Raw genomic sequence first — 22205 nt, 5'->3', positions numbered from 1 at the left:
TTCAATCGATTCCTTTATTACGAATGAGATTAAAATGAAGAAGGTTACACAGATTTACTTGTGCTGAGACTCCTGGATATGCCTTGAGTTCCCCATTTGATTACAGCTGTCACATTTTTCTGTTACTCTGTCTGTACCTTAACTAAATTTAAGTTCCTAGTTTTGTGTATTTTGTGGTAATATTTTGTGCTTATCATTAAAATACTTAAAAGTACCTTACAAAATACCATGAATAAATAAATACATCTGTTAACTGAAACCATCGTCTGTTTCTTCATGGCATTTGAAAATGTTGTTACTTCCCTAAGGAACATGGCATAATTACCCGGTATATCGGGGCAACTCAGCCAAATGTACTTTGTGTTCGTCGTGGTTGTAATCAACTGCAAACTACTGATTTTCCTGTGCCAGTCCAGGTTCGTAGTTCGATTCTCTGACGGGCTGAACCTTGTGATGAAAAGGGTAAACCAGTCTTTGGCATGTTAATCCGGTTTATACAAACGAAGGAGGCGCGAAGAGATTATATTTGGAACGCCTTACTTCATCCAAATGTGATTGATTTTATGAATTTTGGCATTGATTAATGTATTAAATTTGAAGAGAGTAGCGACAATCAGTCGCTTTAACATCTTTCCTCGAGAGCTTCCGTGACACTCACAAAGCTTTCGCCTCGTAAAAGTAGTTTACGAGGCGAAAACTTAAGCCTTTCCAGATATAGAATGACGTTTGCCCTAGAACAGACGCCTCATTGCGATTGGACCAGTGAATTTCGAATGTGGCTTTTCGGAGCGTTTCCGACGTTTTGAGGGTGATTTTGGGGGACGAATCGGATCGCCGCCTTCAATTGAAAATTTCAGAACGGTACTGTGATAGCGCGCTTGTGTTGTGTTGGACTTGAAGTTGTACATAAACAGCCGATTCATTGCACTGCTTGAATATCAACATAATTGTGTCTTTGCATCAGTGTGTCTCAATCCGTGAATAAATTGAGTGATTTCAACAACAACAACAACAACAACAACAACTGTGTCGTCAAGAATTGCATCAGCTTAGCGACTTCGCTACCCTCTCGCGAGCGCCGCTCCAATTAATGCCTCTCCTTGTATTCCCTGAGAGTCGGAGGTCCTCGCCCACCGATTGATCCTATGTCAAGGTATCCTGAGAAAACCTTTAACCCTCTCCGCGCACCGAAGTAACAAACGTTTTAACCACACCAGCGCCGGCCTAGCTACTGGGTTTGAACCCGGGGCTACATCAGCAGAAGGACGAGTGTGCGTGGATGGACGGTTATTTTCCCAATCTAACATTCTTTTACGTTTCGCCTCTTCCTCCTACTCCTCCTCCTCCTCCTCCTTCTTCTTCTTCTTCTTCTTTTACGTTTCGCCTCCTTCTTTTCTTGCATTTCTCCTACATCAATTTATCTCTGTGTCTGTAGGCGTAATCGCTTGCATTCGGTAGGTTCTCGATGACACAAGTCGACATCCCGGATCTACAAACATTCGTGTCTGCCCCCGCGTGCCTGCAATTTGAAATATTAAAAGTGAAAACAAATTCTCTTTCACCGTCCATTAGTATAATCTACACTCAAGTCAATTTTTATCACATTTCTCTGACAAAATTACAGAATATATATATATATATATATAAATATACTTTAACTTTTTGGGTTCTAAAATATCAGAGATTTCGGTGTAGAATAAGTATAAAAGAATTATCTTTCGGAGTCGTAAAATGTTTTGCCCTAAAAATATCCATGTCTGATGGGCTGGCTCTGTCTTTGGGTTGAATGGGAAACTGCTTGAAGCGAAGGGCACAGCTTCCACCGAAATGTAGTTGCTTATATTTTGTTTCCTGACAATTTTAACATAAATTCCTCCAATCGGAATTCATTCCGACACCATATTTCAGAACAGTTCCCACGTGATCTTTCTTTTGCTCAGATGCACACAGAACACCGGCCAAATTGCTATTATAAGGTAATACATTTTATTACATCAAAGTGGAAGGAGAGGTTACCACTATTTTAAAGGGCTGTGAAATGACTTGTGTTCTGGCTAGCGACGTTTGGTAAACTTCATTAAGCCATTAACTTCGGTCAGAATAATAAATTTAATCACACGCTTTTTTGGAGAGATACGCGTGTCTTGTTTGATACATGCGCCCATGACAATATTTCCCTCTTTCAGGAATATGTTTAAAAAAAAATTTGTCCCACCAAAAGTAGTTCTGGAGAGGTTCTGCTACACGTAAGACAGACACAAACCAAAATTAAATTAATTTCCGTGGGATTTCTGGCTCTTGCACAAACAAGTATGAAGAAATTTCCCTTCTTGGATGTTTTTGGAGCTCCTTACCAACTCCGTCAACAGATTTCAGGAGACTGCGTGGTCAAACACGCCAAGAGACAGCCATTTTGAAATAAACGTCCATCAGAAGTGGGAACATGAAATGGATAGGCGTCGTTAAACCTGAAACTGGCCTAACACTTTGATGAAAGCCGAATATTATGGCGATGCTGATGCGCTGAACGCCAGACACTTCCTGCCCAAGAGAGTGCCACTGATCAAAGAAACTTGGTCAAAGAGCTTCTTATTAATACAGTCACAGCTTACGTCTGATTAGCATTCCTAGTCAATAGCCCTCTGATTTAACCAATCAGCTTGACCGCAACGTCGCCCTGCCTGCTTTCATTCTACCCCCTTCCTCTCAGACATCTTTCGCGTGTTTTATTCGAGTCCCTGGGTAAGCAGTAAGAACCTCTGAAACGTCGGTCAGTTTCTACGACACTACAAGGCGCAGCATTCACAAGATCGCGGATATTTGACCGGAAATATTTTACTTTCTGGAGCTTTTCGAAAGTAAGAGTTTGTGATTATACAGCCCTGAACAATCATACAAAGAAACAAAGAAACAAACCATCGATTTTCCTTGTCATTGAAATATGCGACGCGGGATTCGAATTTAGTCCTTTTATAATAATGACCGATGACGAAGATCGTGTCGTCCATCACTTCTGCGTGGAGTTTATCGTAATAGAAGTTCATGGCAGGGATCTTGGTCCACGTGTCTTCTGTAGGGTCGTACTTTTCGGTATAGAACTGGAATGATGTCTTGTTGCGTCCTCCTGCACACACACACACAACAGGCAACAGGCATGAATTTGATGATGATGATTTTTGCCCTCCTACACTTGTGATTGAAGACTCTTTACGCACTCCTCCGTTGGACATCAATAATCAAGAAGAGCTTTCTGCAGTGGTTACACAAGAAAGTAAAGAAATCCATGAGGAAGAAACGGACGCACCTATAAACCAAATAAAACTGCAATTAAATATTTTAGCTCCTATTCCAATAATAAACCAAAGCAAAGAGTTCCGTGAATGCTCTACCTCGTCAGTCGAAATAACGTCAACGCAGAATAAAGAAAACATAAAAATGCGGCAAATAAAAGAAACGCAATAATTAAAAAAAAGGAATTTGAATTAAAAATTAAAAAGAAGAAAAGCGATTGGTTTTGTTTTATTTGTGGAGAAGATCGGGAGGAAAACATGATTCAATGCTTGAAATGCAAATCATGGGTGCACGATTTATGCGCTGGAGTTGACTAAAGAACAAAAAGATTTGTATGTGATGTTTATACTAACTGAATACCTATGTGTCATGTAACACATTAATAAAAAATACGTTTTAATTATTATTGTTGCTTAATTGAATTCTTAGGTACGACTTAGGCTATAGGTGGTACGACTTATTAAACCGGTTACTTTAGTCGTACCGATGTAGGTTTTTAAAGATTTAGTTTATTTTACGTGAAAGCATATAGATTTTCTAATTTCGTTATAATAAATAACAACAATATTAACACAAGTTTTGAATAACACATTTAATTTCTATTTATTTAATAAATCCTAATTGTTATATGTTTTTTTCTTAAGGGGTACGACTTAAGCAACCTTACCCTAAAAGAGCTGCCAAAGGGACCTTTTTCTAACCCCACTCAGCGGGGTCCTTCTTGATATTTATTACTCTATCACCTGGCCACGAAATGTTTAGCCTTTATGAAGCCACAAGATTCATTACCTTATTCACAAAAGTCGGTAGTTGACCTCATCCCACATATTCTAAATCCTTAAAAACATTTTAATATTATCCTTCCTTTTACTCCAATGTATCACAAGTGGTATCTTCTCTTCAAGATTACCAGTTACAAATTTCTAGATGTTAGTATTTCCCGTAACTTCGATGCTTCACACTCCGACCGTCTTACAAACGGATTTACGCTCTTAAAATTGGTAATTTCGTAAAAGGAACGAATGAATTAAATACAACAAAGAAAATCCATTCCCTCTTGCATTGTCAGTTTTAGTACCAAGAACAGCCACAATTTTATTTTCGTACTTGTAGCATCAGGAAATTACGCCTGACATCTGTTGTTTACTTCATGAAACTGCGTGAGAAAGTAGCCTTAAATATCAACACAAGATGGCGTTACACAAACAAGTGACGAACATCAAAGACTGCGAAGGGACTGCTTTAAACCATCGGCTTTTTGGGGATAACAGAACGGCAAACTGAAATTTCCTTGCTACAAGAACGAAATATTTACCTTTAAAACTGGGACTCTGTGAAAAATGTGGCTTACGTTACTTTGGATACCACAAGATATTACGCGATGTTAGTTACTTAGTTAGTTAAGTGTTCTTTGTGGAGAATGCAATCGAAACCACGTATCGGGGTTAAAATTACGGACAAACTAACTCTGTGATGACAGGAGAAAAATTCTGTTCATAAAATCTCAGTCACTCTAAAAAACCATGAAAACATTTCACAATAGCAAGTTCTGAAAGGAAAGAGGAGCATCACTCGGAATGTCCAGAGTTCTCACCTAGGGCGTACAGACAGCCGTGGAACGCGACGCAAGAAAGAAACCAACGTTCAGAGTTCATTGGTGCAACGAACGTCCATCGGTCGGTGTCCGGGTCATAAACTTCCACCGAGTTTAGAAAATTGTTTCCGTCAAATCCACCAGCGACGTATATTTTGTCTGCAAAAACAAATTAGCTATAATTAAACTGCTCCGTGCAGAGCACAGACATGGAACAATCCGTACTTAAATTTGTAAATCTATTAAGTCCCCTTCTAGTCACAGAAACTGCATTATATGTGTTATATGAGAGCCAGTTTGATAGTTTGAGGGTTGTTTGCATTCACTCCTAGTGTACACTAAAAAGGCAGAAGACGACGCACAAGGACAGCTTACGAGAGCAGAAGAAACCATCACGCACTCAGAACTTCAAGCCGTTGCAGTCTGTGAAATACCGAAGTCCGTAGCGCGGATAAAAGAAGAGATAATAAAAGAATATGGGACGATGGAGTGAGGGAAACTAAGTTCAAGAGCGAAGAGGAATGCCTTGAAGATGATGGCATAAGGTTCGTCTGAAACGTCGGCGGAAGCCAAACGACAGCCATCTTCGTACTCCCCGCCGTGAGAACCTCAAATCCCGCGATTCCTTCAAACTTTCTTGCGTTCTTACAAGCGGACAAACAGACGCCTCGCCTTCTGCACTAACTCACAAATTTCTGTTTCACAGGATTTACGTACCATTCAGTACAGCCGCACTTGCACAGTGTCGCCCTGTGTTCATGCGAGCGATCCACGACCACTGGTTCGCCTTGCGGTCGTATCTTTCAGCCGTTTTCTGATTCAAACCAAAAGCTACACCGCCCATGGCGTACACTGAACCTCGGAGAACTGCCACCATTAAACCGGATCTGAAACGAAAAAGAGAACACGCTCTGCTATGCTCATTTATTGCTGATTCAGATTCATTTCCTCTCGCTGAACAAAATTGTTCGCTCGTCATTGTTAAATCATAATTCAAATGAATTAACAATCAAATCGCATTCTTAAAACCAACTTTGTCGCAAAAGTCCTCCGACCTATTCACACTTTGCACGATGCTCCTGTGTGTGAGTGGTACAATTTAACATCCCCTGCCCAGATTTATATCTTGACTAAGAGAGCGACTGTCAGCTTTTGAAGAAGGACTCTGCTCCAAGGACTTAATCAGTTACCAAGCTGCATCTTACCTGTTTTTAATAAGCATAGGCGCCACCTCGCGGCATGTCTTCGTAACAGCGTTGAAGCAGAAACATGAGCTTGAATAGTCAACGCCGTTCTCACCTCCGATGACGTAAATGTCGAAACCGACAACTGCCGTGCCATGGCTGGCTCGCGGACTAATCCAGTCGACCCCCTCCACCTGCACAGGAAGGATAGGTTAAGTTCTTATGTTTCTTTGGGTCATTCGGTCTATTGAAGTGAAGTCCTTACATTAAAGTTCAGGCGAGAAACCACCGGAGCAGAGGTGCAACCCCCAACAGTGGACCGAAATTGCTACCCTCTGGTGGGAGACACTCGACAAAGACCGTGAGAAATTAACTTGGAGCGAAGGTGGAAACAGGAAGACCCGAAGAGAAGCTCTCGTCAATTTCGACAGACAAACGTAGAATTAATTTCTGATCAACAGCTAACATTTCAGGTTCGTACTTTGGAAAGGACAGATGTCGGTGTTTTGGGATTTATCGACGCAAAGATGGAGGCAGTACGTCCATGATTAAGCCTAAATAAACAATTATTTGGTGAAAATAAGGAAAAAGGAGGAAAAGTAGTTTTTTCTCGGAGGCGTCATTTAACAAGGCAGGGTAAGAGTAGAAATGCGTGCAACTCACCACAGTCCACCGGTCAGCAAGTGCGTCGTAGGCTTCGATCACATCTGTCGGACTTCCGTCGCGACGCCCACCAACAGCAAACAGAATGTCCTGTGGGATTCGCGGGTGGGCAATCCTTGGTGTCACGAGGTCCTTGTCTTCCTTCGTCACCATTTCTGAGTCGTGCAGAAACGCGAGCGTCTCCGAGATCATGGGACTACACGCCTCGTTTTCAATTACGTACGGGTGCTTTGACACCTGTTGAACAGTTCAATGTGGACCTTATTAACTTTTAGGAAGGGACGCCATGTTCCATTGCAGAGCACACATGAAATTCACACATAATTTGGTTGGGAACTCACCGAAATAGACTTGGTATATGCAAAAAAATATCCATTTTGGTTTATGTAACGACGCTCTTAACAAATACACAGGTTGTGGAGAGAAGCGAAATCAAGGTTAAATCGAACTTAGAGAAAAGTATTGAAATGTGTTTCAACTGAAAGTTAAATCCTTCAGTAATGGCTGCATTTTGAGTTACATTCAAAATTGTAATTTATTTCTCGTCTCTCCCGTACGAGATGCACATTCTTTTTGATTCGATAACTTTAATTAATTGTCAAATTTACGTAGCATCAAAGAAAATTATGACAATTAGTTGCTTCGAGTTTCAAGGGAGGCAATCTTCTGCATGTTGATGGTTGGGGTACAAGGTCCGTCAACACAAAAGCGTGGGGTTATTGGCTCATTGTCTATTAAGAGCCATTGCATGTTTCGACATTAATTGGTCATCGTCAGGTGGTTCTCTTTAAGTGTTCGAAACTAGTAGATACGAATGCTAAACTGTAAAGACACTTGAAGCATTTAACATTTTCATGAATCTGTGCGATTGTTTCACAAATATTCGTAAGAGGCGAGTGTCTGAAATCACAGGGCATTTGACCTTCAATAGAACATATTTTCCTCTCGGGTTAAAGCGCATGATGAAATGGAAGAAGGAATATCTTAAGTTGTAAGGCTGCTTCGTGAGATTACGTTTAAAATTTTGAATGTTAAAGCTGTCTATGAATTTGAAGCCCCTCGGGAAATTTTCTCTTGGATGTAAAACGAATCTATCTTGTTGAAAGTTTCGGATATCTGTTGTCTCTATATGGTCAATCAGCTAAAGATTATCATGCTAAGTGCTCATCGTTGGAGATACTTGAAATTATTAGAGCAGCTAAGATAAGCTTCTTATGGCAGAAGGATCTTTGGTTAAGTCGAACGCTGCGCTGGAAGACATGATTTATCTGTTGGATTATTTTCCTATTCAAGCTGAGTGGACGTTTGAATTTAGTTAACGGTGGAATGCTGTAGTCGAACTGATCTTAATTAACGCTGAGACTGTAATAAAAGATTGTAGCGCCCACGGACTCTCAAAATTAGAGACGGTGAATAAAAGACGATTATTAACTCGAACAACTTTTTTGCATAAAAGGACGAATCGAATATTTGTTTTGCACACACACACGTGTATGCAAGCGTGTTACCAGCGGCATTAAACAGGTAGTTATTGTAACCATGGTAACTAAGGCAATCTGGGGATTTCTTACCTAGCAAATTTTGCACAGTAGAAGGCATTAAAATAATTGTGTAGTTTTACACGTTGTTATTGTAAGATTTTAACCAGAATTGGAATGTGTCAACAGATTCTGTTAAAGCAAATCAATATTAAATCTAATAAACATCAGTTTAGACGTTCTCGAGCTGGAACTGCGGACAGACAGACAGACGGGCTTACACGTGACGAAGAAAAAAGCTCACAATTTGCATTAATTAGTTACGAAAACGTGTGAATATGGAATTTAAAATGCGGGCTTCACTTCCGATAAACATCCACGATTTCAGGGGCATACTGACCGTCTCCTTGAAAAACTTTGCAACAAGTCGTCCAAGTCTGACGCCCTTCAAAAGGCCCGCGATGTGACCTTTCCTGTTGTCCGGGTCGTGGTTGATCCACCGGAGAATGCACTCCCACACAACTCTCTCGTCCCTCACGTTCAGTTCCTTGTCCTCGATTATCGCTTGCAGCTCCTCTACAGGCAGTTCCATCAGTTCTTCGCTTTGCTGAGACAATTCCACGAAGTTGCGTTGAACGAAGAGGCGAGATTGAGTCTCGAGGTCTGCTAAGGAGTGTAACCTGCGACAGCGAAGTTAACGCTGATACAATTAAACACTGCAGGAAGAACTGAATTCTCAAGCATTTGCACACCACAGTATTTCGCCTGCAGTTTTTACCTTAGCCCTTTGGAGTCCGAATGAGCGAGACTGAGAGCAGACACGTGGAGAGGCAACGCTGAGAGACGCTCCGTTTAACCGATCCAAAATAGAAAGTTCTCGACTCTGAAGGTAACCAGGCAATGCCCGTTGGTCCTCGCGATAAGGTTGTAGGTTGAAGCAAGGGCATGGCGTACGCAAGTGAAGAAGGCAGTGAGATGAGAAGTGTAGAATTTTGAATTCTGGCCTTAACCTTGGCGAAACGACGTTTTGGTAACTGCGTGTGTTAATCCCGTGAAACCTCGTGTAACCGGACTAAATGGGGGGAGCCACGGGACGAATGAGCGGGGGAAAGGGGAACGTGGACATGGAATTGAACAAATAAGTTGAGACTCAATACAGATTTTAGTCGCCAGCGAATGATGCAGGCTAGTCGCACGCACAAGCCGACGGCAAAAGTCACTCGTGGGCGCTGTTCGAGGGAGTCCCTGTACTAAAATAGTGAATTTATCAGTCATTCTGTCCATCGCATACACTGGAGGTTCTGGTGTGATTCTGCCGATGTTGTTCTGAACAAGAAGGAGTAAGGGTTCATCATCTACTGGGACCAGCGTGTTGTATCTTGTCTTTGCCCGATATTAACCAATTCTCTAAATGTCCAGAAGTGTTCATAATAATCAGCAAAATCTGGAGTGAGGTTAGATTAATGGACTGTACCGCGTGGACATCGACTTAAACACTCTCGCCGGTGGAATCCAATCGCAACCGATCCGGTTGAAACTCGGTCGCTTAATGCGGGAATCGGATAATCGAGGCTCGGTTTACAGAGGTTTTGCAGTATGCAGAAAGATTTGGGACTGAATGTTGATTTTGTTGTTGAGAGGATTATGGAAGAAGCAAGGAATTCCGCAGAGAAAGAAAGAAAGAAGAAAAGGAATTCGAAAGGAAGACATATTTAATTATGACCCTGCAATAGATCGTGATTAACGTTCTACATTGTGAAATTATTCATCTGCTGGTCATAATGACGCTCAAAACATACGCAGTTAAATCAGATCTGCCCCGACCTACAACGCTTTATAATTTGTCCAGTCCTCAGTCAGAGGCTTTAATCTCCGACGCGGTACTCGACTGCTGTCTTGAGTAAAGCTGATTCGTTCCAGCGACTAAGGCTGGCGAAACAGCAAATTTCAAATGAACATCAATTACCTTGCGAACTGCAGGATGCCAATACACTTGTCGACGTTTATCTCGTCCTTGAGGAAGTCGCAGCAGAGTTTAGTAACGCCTAGTATACTCAAGTACTCAGCCGCCACAAGCAGCTGACGAGCGTTGTCGGAGTGGATGTCCAAATCGCGAAAATAAACATAATCCAGTATCTGGGTCATCATGTCTGAGCTGACTCCGTGGAGAAGAATATCAATCTCCTCACTGGTGTGCAGTTTTGTCGTGAAGAGAATCCTGAAACGTCGATTTGGAGAAACGGCGAGCAGAAAATTACAAATCATGCGCATAAAGTTTAAGTTTTATGAGTCACGTGGCCAAATAAAAGTATCTTTTTGTCAATGTGGTGGATTAAGTCTTGTTATCTGAATACTTCAAAAACTCCCAGAATAAGTACCAATGGGACTAAATTAATTGCGAGAGGTTCAAGAGCGGGCGAAGGCTTAACAGAATTTAACCTAAAAATCGGGAAGCAAGTAGCGAACATTTGTACTATAGAATTTCTTACATACCCTTGACACCTTCAAGAGATATCTGAGGTTATAACAACTACTACAGAAATTATAAGGCCAACGCAAATATTTCAACATACGTCGCGAGCTGTACATTCCACTGATTGAACAGTTCGAAATATGAAATCTACTTGCTCTGTCAAAACATTTTCCCGACAATAAACAACTTGAAAGAAAATCCGATGTTTCTACGCGGACTTTAAAAAGTCATAACCAACCAGACAACATTTTCCTATTACATAATTAAGGGATTTGCAGCTCAAGACAAACGGAAAGATTTGGTTGTCGGAAAACACAGCTCGTAACAAGACGTGAGATACGTCTCTTGGAAAAAAGAAAAAATGGCTCACGCTTATAATTCATTCCTCATTTCGAGAACACAGGGCATCTTTATTTAAAACACAAGCAGATTAAAGTATGCACAAATTCTCGAAAGATTTTCTCCTAACAATGATATATGTATTCATCGTCATGATGACGGAGGCAGTATGACCTCCGAAACGTTGGTTAACATTGACCAGACTACACAGCGCAAGAACCCAGAAGACAGAAATCTTCATACTCATCGCCCTTATGATGGAGGCAGTATGATCTCTGAAACGTTGGGTAACATCTACCAGACTACACTGCGCAACAACCCACAAGACAGAAATCTTCATACTGATCGCCCTGATAACGGAGGCAGTACGACCTCTGAAACGTTGGTTAACATCGACCAGACTACACCGCGCAACAACCCAGAAGACACAAATCTTCATACTCATCGCCCTGATGACGGAGGCAGTATGACCTCAGAAACGTTTTTTAACATCGACCAGACTACACAGCGCAACAACCCAGAAGACAAAAATCTTCATACTCATCGCCCTGATAACGGAGGCAGTACGACCTCTGAAACGTTGGTTAACATCGACCAGACTACATCGCGCAACAACCCAGAAGACGGAAATCTTCATACTCATCGCCCTGACGATGGAGGCAATATGACCTCTGAAACGTTGGTTAACATCGACCAGACTACACAGCGCAACAACCCAGAAGACACAAATCTTCATACTCATCGCCCTGATAACGGAGGCAGTACGACCTCTGAAACGTTGGTTAACATCGACCAGACTACACCGCACAACAACCCAGAAGACGGAAATCTTCATACTCATCGCCCTGATGATGGAGGCAGTATGACCTCTGAAACGTTGGTTAACATCGACCAGACTACACAGCGCAACAACCCAGAAGACACAAATCTTCATACTCATCGCCCTGATAACGGAGGCAGTACGACCTCTGAAACGTTGGTTAACATCGACCAGACTACACCGCACAACAACCCAGAAGACGGAAATCTTCATACTCATCGCCCTGACGATGGAGGCAGTATGACCTCTGAAACGTTGGTTAACATCGACCAGACTACACAGCGCAACAACCCAGAAGACACAAATCTTCATACTCATCGCCCTGATGACGGAGGCAGTATGACCTCTGAAACGTTGGTTAACATCGTCCAGACTTCACAGCGCAACAACCCAGAAGACAGAAATCTTCATACTCATCGTCCTGATACGGAGGCAGTATGACCTCCGAAACGTTGGTTAACATCGACCAGACTACACAGCGTAACAACCCAGAAGACAGAAATCTTCATAATCACCGCTGTGAAAATCTCATCGCCCTGATGACGGAGGCAGTATGACCTCTGAAGCGTTGGTTAACATCGACCAGACTACACAGCGCAACAACCCAGAAGACAGTAATCTTCAGACTCACCGCCGTGAAAACCTCAAGTCTTACATGTATTACGAAGTTCCTTCTCACATTTTATTATATTTATGACAGCAGCTCTCAATGTTTCGGGCAGTCACAAATTTCTTCTGGATTGTGTCGGTCGTCTTTAAGTATTAAAACCAAGACGTTTTGGAAATGAATTGTTTATATTTCTCCCTCCAGATCGATTGACTGTCACCTTAGTACAACTGCACTTAAAAATTCGTACAAAGAACAACCCATGTCTTCTGGGATGTTGCGTCGTGTTGTCTCGTAGTAATTATCTTACGATTCAGACGTGCTTACTGCCTCTATCAAGGAAATAAAGCAGGAAGTACGTCTGAAATGCCACTCAGTTTCTACGGCGCAAGGTCCTGAAGACATTCTTCTTCTTCTTCCTCTCCGCCGTGAGATTTCATGACAATGAACGAATAACAAAAGACATTCAGCCGTATAAAATTACAGGTTTCTGCATCAAAGGGAATAAAACATTTCACATACGAATTGACGTCTTTTGTGTCCTAATTTCACGTGTTAATAAACCACGTCAGTAAATAAACAAACCTGAAATATTCGCTGCGCATCGACAGAATCACTCTGTGGACTCGGAAGACGCCGCCGTCCTCTAACCTCAGCACCGCGTCACACAAGAGGTTCTCCTCTCTCAGCTTATTCAGGTTGATCGATGCTTCGGTCGGAATTTGGTTTGAGTCCATCACCTGAAAAACAGTCAGTCGCTGTTACAGATTTTTCTTCATACCGACGCGTGAGCACATCAACTGAGAGTGACTGAGAGGAAACACGATACTGAGAAGAATATCTGGTCCTGCGAGAGAGTTACTGACATGGGAATGGTGAAAACTGCGTAATATGAAGCTTTATAGATCTCTTCACTAATTAATAAATTGTAGGCTGTCAGATCGAGGATGATGAGTTGGGCGGGGCATGTAGAAAACATGCAAGGACAAGAAGTGCAAATTTTTAATCAGAAGATCTGAAAGGAAAAGGTCACTTAAAAGTCTCATGCGTTGCTAGGATAACATTAAAATGGATCTTATAGGGTGGAGAATGATGGTGTGGATTGTCTACAGCCTTTTGTGGAAGTGGCTTAGAGGCGGGGTCTTGTAAACAAGGGCATGAAACTTTATGTTTCTTTAAAGGCGAGGCATTTGATTACCAGGGCTACTGTTAGATTCTCAAGCAGGACTTAGACTCCATAGATTCATTTTGTTTCTTTGTTATTGAAATGCCTGTTGAGATTCAATACAAAATGACAAAGCTCTAAAAGTGACATATAACTAACTAACTAGACGGCTTACGGAATACGAAGTTTCATCACCGAATTAACCAAACCCCTCCACCGGACCCTGTCCTGGGCCAACAAAATCCAGTAACCTTCAACTTCTATCTCCCATAGATCCCGCCTGTGATTATCCTCCCATCTACATCTAAGTCTCCCCAGTGACCTCTTCTCCTCAGGCTCTCCAAAAATACCCAGTGCACACCTCTCGCCGAATTCATGCACTCCACATGCCCCGCCCATCTCATTCTTCTCGACTTAATCACCCTGAAGATGTGACTGATTTAGGCAATATTAAGTAATGCCGCGTTTTTGTCATTACTCGCATAATTTAAATCGTCTCATATGTAAACTACGTAGACATTGCGTATAAAATATCAATGTAATCCATAAAGTCTTAGATGCTTCTGCTCCGGTGAATCGATTTTAAAAAATTACGAAAAGAATATGCCATTGAAATTGCGTGACCTTTGATGCAGAACCAGACAGTTAAATAAATTTTGGAAAAAAGAAGGCTACGCTTTTTCATCAGCATAAAATTTTCGAGTTCTTCTCTCTCTGTAGAACTAAAAGTGCTTAAGAGCTTACGTGATTAAGGACTTTCCTGCCTAAGTTACAAATTTATATACATTACAAGCACAAAATGGAATTTAAATTTATCAAATGAAAGCGAGAATTACAGTTGGGAACAGTCACAAAATCTCTAATTTGTTCTACCGCGTGAGTAGATCAGGCCCAAATCACGCCACTCACACACTGCAATGTGCAAGATATTCTATAAAAAGTCGATTGGTACTCGGCTCGTCAAAGAATAGTCCACTTCCTTTACTGAACAAGAAGATTCTTCATCGTGTGCACAAAAGCCCGCCACCGTTGTCTATCCTGAGCCAGTTGCATCCAGTTCGCTCCATCGAGTCCCATCTTCGTAAGATCCATCTAAATGTTATCCTCCCATCTATGACTAGATCTCCACAATAACTTGTAAACACCCCTCCCCAGCCCACCCCCTCTAACAACATCAAGTGAGGAGCTCGTCATGCATTTTCTCTATTATCTGTCCCACTCCCGATTTGGGTCCAAACATCTTCCTCGATACTCTGTTCTCAGAGACCCTCAGTCTATGTTCCTCTCTCAAAGTGAGAGACCATGTTTTGCACCCATAAATTCTTTGCACTCGATAATAGCAATCATTCCCCGGATTTAATCTTCTGATGTAGGAGATAATGAGAGGGAGATTCATCGATAATTAGGCTTGTAAAACCGAAATAAAAATTATTCACTGTTTCCTAAAACGCTTTAATAATGTCGATGTATCAAGAGACGTAAGGTGTTGGAATTATCGTTCAGAATACAAACCCCACTTCTTAGTATTCATATATTTTTATTAAGATTCTGGTCTACAAAAACTTTTTATTTCTTTAAAATTGTAAAAATTTAATTGCCTACAGGAATATTCTTTTATTATCAATGATGCCGTGAACAAACAGAAGTCAATCTAATGTTACTTGAAATTGTGTTAAAAAGAAGACAAGCGTAATTCTCGTACACGAGTTCACAAATGCAGATGAAAACATTAAATGTGATGAACAATAATAATAAATAGGAATCCCTTACCTCAAACTTTGTTCAATTGTAAGAGACCACGACGTCCACCGGAAAAGATGAATTTAATCAAATCTAAAATGGAGTATCACAGATTTCTTAATAATTTCTATATACGAAAAGAACTTGTGATGTTCTAAAAGGATTTTAACAGCACAAAATTGTCTACTCCACGACGCACTTTTTCTACAACCGACTCACAGCTCAGCTCTTAACAGAATGACGAAAGCGGATTGTTGACGGCGATAATTAAACACAACAATTCCAAATAAACAGATTACGCAACAATTAGTTTCTAAGGTAAAGGAATGGAGTGAAATAAGTTTCATTCAGGCTATTACACCGCATGCATAATAAATGAGAAAAGATCCTTATGGCATGCTCAGCCAAGATTGTTGCAGGCGTGGGTTAGAAATTCCAATACTTTTCTTGCATTGTTATGCACGCTGGTGTTCACGTAAAGGCTGACCATTGTCGGTCCATATTTACACATTGTTAGTAGTTAAAAAGAAACACAAAGATGCAATTCTAAAGGGTTTTGACGACGGTAGTTTACACTTAAAATTGTTCGTTATCAGGACTTTTCCATCGTCTGTTCAGTGACAGAGACTAGCTTTATCTAAGGGACCCAGCAGAGTGAGTACCTCTCACTTGAAGACGGAGGCAGAACCACCCTCCGAAACGTCGTGGTTTTAAAAGAACACACAATGTAAAAAGTCCCGATAACGAACAATTTTAAGTGTAAACAAAGATAATTACTCTTAGCTTATAATTTGGTTACATTCAATCATAAATGGAATAAGTCAATAATTAATATTGAATGTGTTCTCTATCAGCAGGAAATAAATTTAAAAATAATGGGAATATGTATAAGAAAAATTTCAATTTCATTGCCCTTATTATTTAAAACTAACTTCGGGTTTTATTTTTACTTGATTAATTTTGAAAATAATTTTTTAAGGCCCCGGGCCTGTTGACCCCGTCACCCCTGCGCCAGGGAAAATGTTTCCGGGGGCCTGAGGGACCCATGTTTCGCATTTCTCGCGTAGACAATGGAAGTGTAATCGCCTCTGAAGTTGGTTCAAATCTATGTTATAACGGAGACTAGTATCGCTCTTGCTTTTAAAGCCCAACAACTGAACATGTGATTTCGTTCTGACTTTTAGGTTTCTATTTGATTCACCGACATTTCCACGAGACTCACACATTTTTAATATACAAAAAGTATTTCAAATTTTTTAAATTAAACTGAATAATTGTAACCTAACCTAACTTTTTATGCTGCTGATAAATAATGCAGTAACTTAAAATGGATCTGGATCTCTGGAGTCCAGCGCACAGAAGTGGAGACACGGCGGGCCGTCGGATCTCCGCGTTGGCACTGGAGATGCTCTGCATGTGTAGCAGCCTCGCGTCGGAGGAGCAGACCTCAAGAAAACCAATTCTTAGAGTCCAACAAGGTTTTCTGAAGGAAAAAGTTTTAGCATCTATCTAAAACAAGAAAAAGTACGCGGCGTTTCTTGGAATTCCGAACGCCAAACCTCCTGTCGGCGACCTCAAGTTCAAGGCAATGAGAAGATGACAATATGAACGTGAGTTTTACATTGCGGTCTCCGTTTTGTGAAAAGTGCATAAATCATTCGGAGCGTCGTATTCATAAAATATCGCGGTGTCTAGAGCTAAAGTGCCACCCAAATTACCTAAAGACCTTAGAACCTAAAATGTCACATCGTACATAAAGTAGCTAACATTGCCTTGAGAGACGAATTGAATGATAAATATCGACGTCTTACTCTTTACAAAACTTTCAATAAATTTGTCAGAACGGGAAATTATGTAAATTAAATCCAATGTCTCTTGCTCAAAGAGTGCGAGGATGGGGATTCCATTCGTACGGGTTCAGATGTCCAATGGCGAGTTACTTCAAGCAGGATATAATTCAAACGTAAGACTTTTAGTAAGCGAAAGTACGGTCTTATTTCTGATACCCTTTTAAGGGCAATCACATGAATTCGAACGAGGTTATTAATTGGTGTCGCATGAACTGTAAAAGACGAATAAACACGCGGAAATCTTAAAAGTCGTATCTTCAGCCTCTACGGTACCAAATCCCAGCAGATCATGAAAATAAACAATGTTACGCCGCTGCGACTCTGTCACTTCCGGTCTTTAACCTCGAATGTTTCCGGTACTATCACAGAATGTGCCTTAAAGAAAGAAATAAAACCACGAAAACTACAGTCAGGACAACCGGTCTCGGACCTACATCGAATAGATTTTAGGACTGAGATTATTTAATTCCTGAGGCACGTTAGAAGCTTAAACGCGAAATTTGCACGAGATTTTCTTATGCGAAAAAATTTTCTATTCCGAGTCTAACAACTTGAAATAGTTTACAAGCCACAATTCTTCACACATCGCTATATTCCTGTCTGACTTACCATTCCTGGTAATGAAGATGTCAAACAGCATGAGAAATTTAACGACGCACTCGCTGAAAGTTCTGCCACTCGAAGCAATGTCCGTGATGGCAAATAATTTCTATTCAGTTTTAATTTGAAATTTGCTCGCTGCAGGCGCCTCAAGCAACAGGAACTCGTGATGCGACTTTGGGAGGGTGCACGTGCACTCAGAGGAGCGACAGAAAACGGAAAATGCTTTCAATGTAATAATTTCTGTAAATATTTAGGACAGTAAACAATAAAAATTAGGGAATATTGAAGTGGTGACTCGTACCACAGATACAGGAAATGCAGCGCCGATACGGAAACCTCCGTATAAGATACCATACGTTTTAAGAGATGTTACGAATAAGTAAACTCAAGATTTGTTGGAAAAAGGTTTTATACGTGAAAGTGATTGATAGTCCATGAACAAACCCCGCCATATTGACCCCAAAAAGGAGTATGGGTGGCGCACACAAATGGAGAGTGTGCACAGATTTTAGAGGTGTAAATACACTAACCAAGTTTCAGGCATTCCCCACGGTGGCGTCTTTGCATGGAAGCCGTTACTTCACGGTGCTAGATTCTTTCAGTGGATTTTTGCGAGTGGAGATCGCGGAGAAATACAAAGAAAAGACTGCATTTGGCGCACCCTTTGGGCATTACGAATATAATCGCTTATGTTTTGGTTTATGCGATGTTTCAGTCCCTGATGGACAAAGTATTGGGAGGTCTACTGCTACATAGATGACTTGATGATTTTCAGTTCTACTCCTGAAAAGTACGCGAAAAGGCTAGAAAGAAAGACCCATGGCCTGTGCTTCTGGACAGTTAAACGAACACAAACAGATATTGAGCTCTAGTGAATTAGAACTTTTAGCTCTAGTGTGGGCCACACGTCACTTCCGAAGCTATCGTCATTTCGTAGCCCGATCTGACTATCGAGCATTATCTAAAGAAATTCTCAGACACCAACTCCCGGTTAATGAGATGGTCTCTCAGATTTCACAGCAGAATTCCGCCCAAGAAAGTTTATCCAGCATGTAGACGCCCTAAGTCGACACATCGCGACCTTGGAAAACGACCCCTTGAGTCGCGCAAACATGGCTAAATCAGCAGAGCGACAGTTTTTGTCAGCGTCTGTAGAAATAGCTTTGACAAAGGTCAGTTTTACCTTGACAAAGATGGCTTACTACATCGGCGAGCGGGAGGTCATTGCCCCGATCAGGTGGTAATACCACGTGGGTTAGTAAATGACGTCATAGCCTCGCGTCACACCCAGGACAGAACAGGACTCTGATGCCACGGATGAACCGAGCGATACGATCCCATGTCAGCAACTGCGAGTCGAGAGACCGACGGAAACACGGCCATGAGAATAAATCCCCAGTGGGAGACCCGGAAGAGGCGAGGGAGCCATCTCAAGTATGCGCCGTGGATCACAAAGCATCAAGGATTGGACTGCGAGACGCGGGATCAACATTTGTAGATCAACGATCACGCAGGTTATGAACTGGCCGTGACACCAAATGAGACTCGAGTCCATGCCTACCGATTCGCGTAGCTAATGAAGAATCCCTGAGACAACCCACCAAAACGCCGAAATATCCCACCGGCTTCGTCACTCTCTGGGATGGGACGCAGTGTGCGACCAGCCACGTCGTAGCGGACGCCGAGATGTACGCGACAGACATTAAGGTGGCTCATAAATTCTTTGAAAGTGTGACAAAGTTCAAATACTTGAGAAAAACAAAAACGATTCAACGAGGAAGTTAGGAGGAGATTAAATTATGGAAATGCTTGCTACTTCTCAGTTCAAAATATTTTGGCCTCCCGTCTGATTTCTAGGAACCTGAAAATTAAAGTATACAAAACAATAATTTCGCCTGTTGTTTTGTATGGGTGCGAAACACGGTCAATTTCATTGACATTACTGTGTTGAATATTTCGGGCACAAACCTGGGTCCACATTTTCGCGTTCCGCTGTTATGTTATGGCAGTGCGCGTCAGTGTGGACCCGGCTTTAAGAGGTCGATAAGTAAAAATGAAACTTAAAGATAAAAAGAAGACAGAATTAAGACTCGAGAACAAGTGTCCATATCCAGAAAATCATTCCGTATCGAGCGTATTTTATTAGCCACGTGATCTAATTAGAGGTTTGTGGAGACTATTACCGATTGGGTACAAGGGTGCTTTGTGGGGTGGAGTTATTTTATCACGTGCTCGTGGCTGATTTTCCAAAGACATGCGTAATTTAGAATTTAAAAAGAGCCGGTTATTTCAACAGGCTTCTGTACGCTGTCAGAACTTTCGTTCTCTGTTTAACGTTCAAATGCGGCAGGCAAACTTTTTAAATTTTGGGACTTTACTGAGTTACGACGTAACTGACCATGAGTGCCAAATGCAACGTGAGTGTTATTTCAACAATTTTAGCGTTCCTGAATTTCTTGTCACAGTGAACTTACTAAAACTGCAGCTGTGGTATCTTGCTTGGTGACACACCCTATGCGACTCCACCCCCTCCACCCCCTCCCCATTTAAAAGAATCTTGAGCTGAAAATCTGCTGTGCGTTAGATGTATAACACACCTCTTTAGATCTTTACTTTTTATGTATGAGGGGATGGTTATTCATGTAATAAATGTTTTGAACCCCCTCTGAGGCTTAAGATTATGGCAGAGCAGATCTCTATCTATCCACCTGTCCGAGAGTCCATCCACCTGTCTTTATTATCCAGAGTTTCCGCATAAAACACAGTAACTAAGTACAACAGCAGAGCATACAGGCTTCGATTCAAACCAGTAACCTGCCGAGTACGAACCCCATTCCACAGCCCCCAGCGCCCAAGCCGCGCGTCGCTGTCTGACCTTACCCGTAGCAGCAAGACAAAGCCTTCAATGCCCTAGTGTGTTCGTTGCTTGGTTCTCAGCGTCAATAACAAATATAATGCTCCCTGCGATGTGATCTAATAGGGTAAACCACGGAAGTCTAGAATACTTTTCCAGAAGTCAGATTTCTTGAATAGCCCAGCGACTATTACGTTGTCAAGACGCATTCTGTTCTGTAGTTTGTTTCGCAGACAAATCTAGAGCCCATAACGTGACGAAAGGAGTCCTAATGTATTTGAATACATTTATACAAAGACTGAATAATGGCTACAGAATTTCATGAAGCTAAACCTACGATGGCTCAATTTTGTGGGCCCTCAGATTTTAACTGGGAAACTTGGATGTTTTCAAGTTAATGTATGTTCAATAATTCTCTTGTGTTTATATTATTTACGACGCGAGACTTGGTCAGTGGCATTTATGCAGTGTCAGAAACGCCTACATTTTGCGTTTTGGACGAATGCTTTTGTGCTGAAAAGCTTGAAACATTGGGTACTCGGTTAGTAACAGCGGAGGGATACATAGTGACATAGCGTGGGAACGGGGGCGCGCCATTTGCTTGTCTGGTCTCTGACGTCACTTAGCCAGGGTTAAAATTTATATAATTTTATGTGTGTCGAACTTTAAAACCCAAATAATAGGCGTACTAAATATATTTAGTGACGTCTGTACGTACTGTGTTGATTTGATCATTAAATGCCGTCCGTTTATTAGATTTAACTTGAACCGTCACAGGATGTCAGGTGGGGTGACATCTCACGGGCAAAACCGCTCTTCATTTGTTTAATCGCGTAACAACATCAGAGGGCCATTAGCCTTCGTAAGGGTAAGACGTGAGCCTGCCTGCAGTCTATCTTGGCCTACATCGTACGAATCTGGTATTGTAGAACAAGCAACTAGTGTTTATAAGTTGTATTAAATAGTTTACGTGAAATTAATTGTGATTTCGTATTAATAGAAACAAATTAAATGTTCTCGGACACGTCCAAAAGCTACTTCACTTTAGTTTGTATAGTTGGATAAAAAGTAGTTCGTGGTGTATGCAAATCAGGTCGTGTGAAACAATGAAGAAGTGTTCGCTAAAAACGTCGTAACAGTTTCGTGATTTGAAATAACTTCGACTTTGATTTCACGATGCTCGATCAAGAATTGCAAAATCATTATTCACGATATTCTTTCCAACATGGAAAATTACGTGCGAAGTTGGTAGCCGTTATGGTGTCTTTTTGCGATGTAGAAATATTAAATATTGAAGTCATTCAGAAATGAAGAACTTTTCCAAAACATTAAATTTGTTTGCCGACTTTTGAACACGTACACAAAATTACTGCTGACCAGTGGCTTTGTAATCCGCATGGCCTATAGGAACTGTACCGACTACACATTAATATGAATAATTAAATAGTTGCGAAAGTGGTAGACATTTTGATTTTTTCGAGTGTTGTATTTTTTCGCCAACATGAATATTCAGGCTGATCTGAATCATATTACATATTAATAAT

General features: G+C 41.3%; 2 protein-coding genes across 2 annotated transcripts; both read right to left on the bottom strand.

Annotated features, from left to right (window-relative positions):
- On the bottom strand, positions 1-5755 carry LOC147874496 (uncharacterized). Its single transcript, XM_087345239.1, has 4 exons — positions 5603-5755; positions 4886-5044; positions 2917-3124; positions 1-1519 (listed from the first exon to the last, which is right to left on the bottom strand). Exons 1-4 carry the CDS (start codon positions 5727-5729, stop codon positions 1408-1410), a joined length of 606 nt encoding a protein of 201 aa, XP_087201365.1. The 5' UTR covers positions 5730-5755; the 3' UTR covers positions 1-1407.
- Positions 5756-5761: 6 nt separating this feature from the next.
- LOC147874495 (kelch-like protein 10) lies at positions 5762-15573 on the bottom strand. The gene is made up of 6 exons (XM_087345372.1): positions 15385-15573; positions 13035-13189; positions 10177-10428; positions 8611-8890; positions 6185-6263; positions 5762-5772 (listed from the first exon to the last, which is right to left on the bottom strand). Exons 2-6 carry the CDS (start codon positions 13184-13186, stop codon positions 5762-5764), a joined length of 774 nt encoding a protein of 257 aa, XP_087201498.1. The 5' UTR covers positions 13187-13189; positions 15385-15573.
- Positions 15574-22205: the final 6632 nt, after the last annotated feature.

Source organism: Zootermopsis nevadensis, unplaced genomic scaffold (assembly GCF_977971745.1).
Source record: "Zootermopsis nevadensis isolate Lab colony 2312 unplaced genomic scaffold, Znev_1.0 Znev_ptg000008l, whole genome shotgun sequence".
In the NCBI taxonomy this organism is placed as follows: domain Eukaryota; kingdom Metazoa; phylum Arthropoda; class Insecta; order Blattodea; family Termopsidae; genus Zootermopsis; species Zootermopsis nevadensis.
The sequence above is the reverse complement of the archived record's forward strand: the minus strand, read 5'-3'. Positions and strand labels throughout refer to the sequence as shown.

What these genes read in the sequence shown, in the direction of transcription:
- LOC147874496 (XM_087345239.1), bottom strand. Translation starts at nt 5,729, where the DNA reads ATGGGCGGTGTAGCTTTTGGTTTGAATCAGAAAACGGCTGAAAGATAC. An exon ending in CGGCTGTCTGTACGCCCTAG is followed by an intron (nt 3,125 to 4,885) that starts GTGAGAACTCTG and finishes GTGTGTGTGCAG; the next exon opens with GAGGACGCAACAAGACATCA. An exon ending in AATGACAAGGAAAATCGATG is followed by an intron (nt 1,520 to 2,916) that starts GTTTGTTTCTTT and finishes TTCAAATTGCAG; the next exon opens with GCACGCGGGGGCAGACACGA.
- LOC147874495 (XM_087345372.1), bottom strand. Translation starts at nt 13,186, where the DNA reads ATGGACTCAAACCAAATTCCGACCGAAGCATCGATCAACCTGAATAAG. An exon ending in GGCATCCTGCAGTTCGCAAG is followed by an intron (nt 8,891 to 10,176) that starts GTAATTGATGTT and finishes TCGCTGTCGCAG; the next exon opens with GTTACACTCCTTAGCAGACC. An exon ending in CAAAGTTTTTCAAGGAGACG is followed by an intron (nt 6,264 to 8,610) that starts GTCAGTATGCCC and finishes CTTCCTGTGCAG; the next exon opens with GTGGAGGGGGTCGACTGGAT.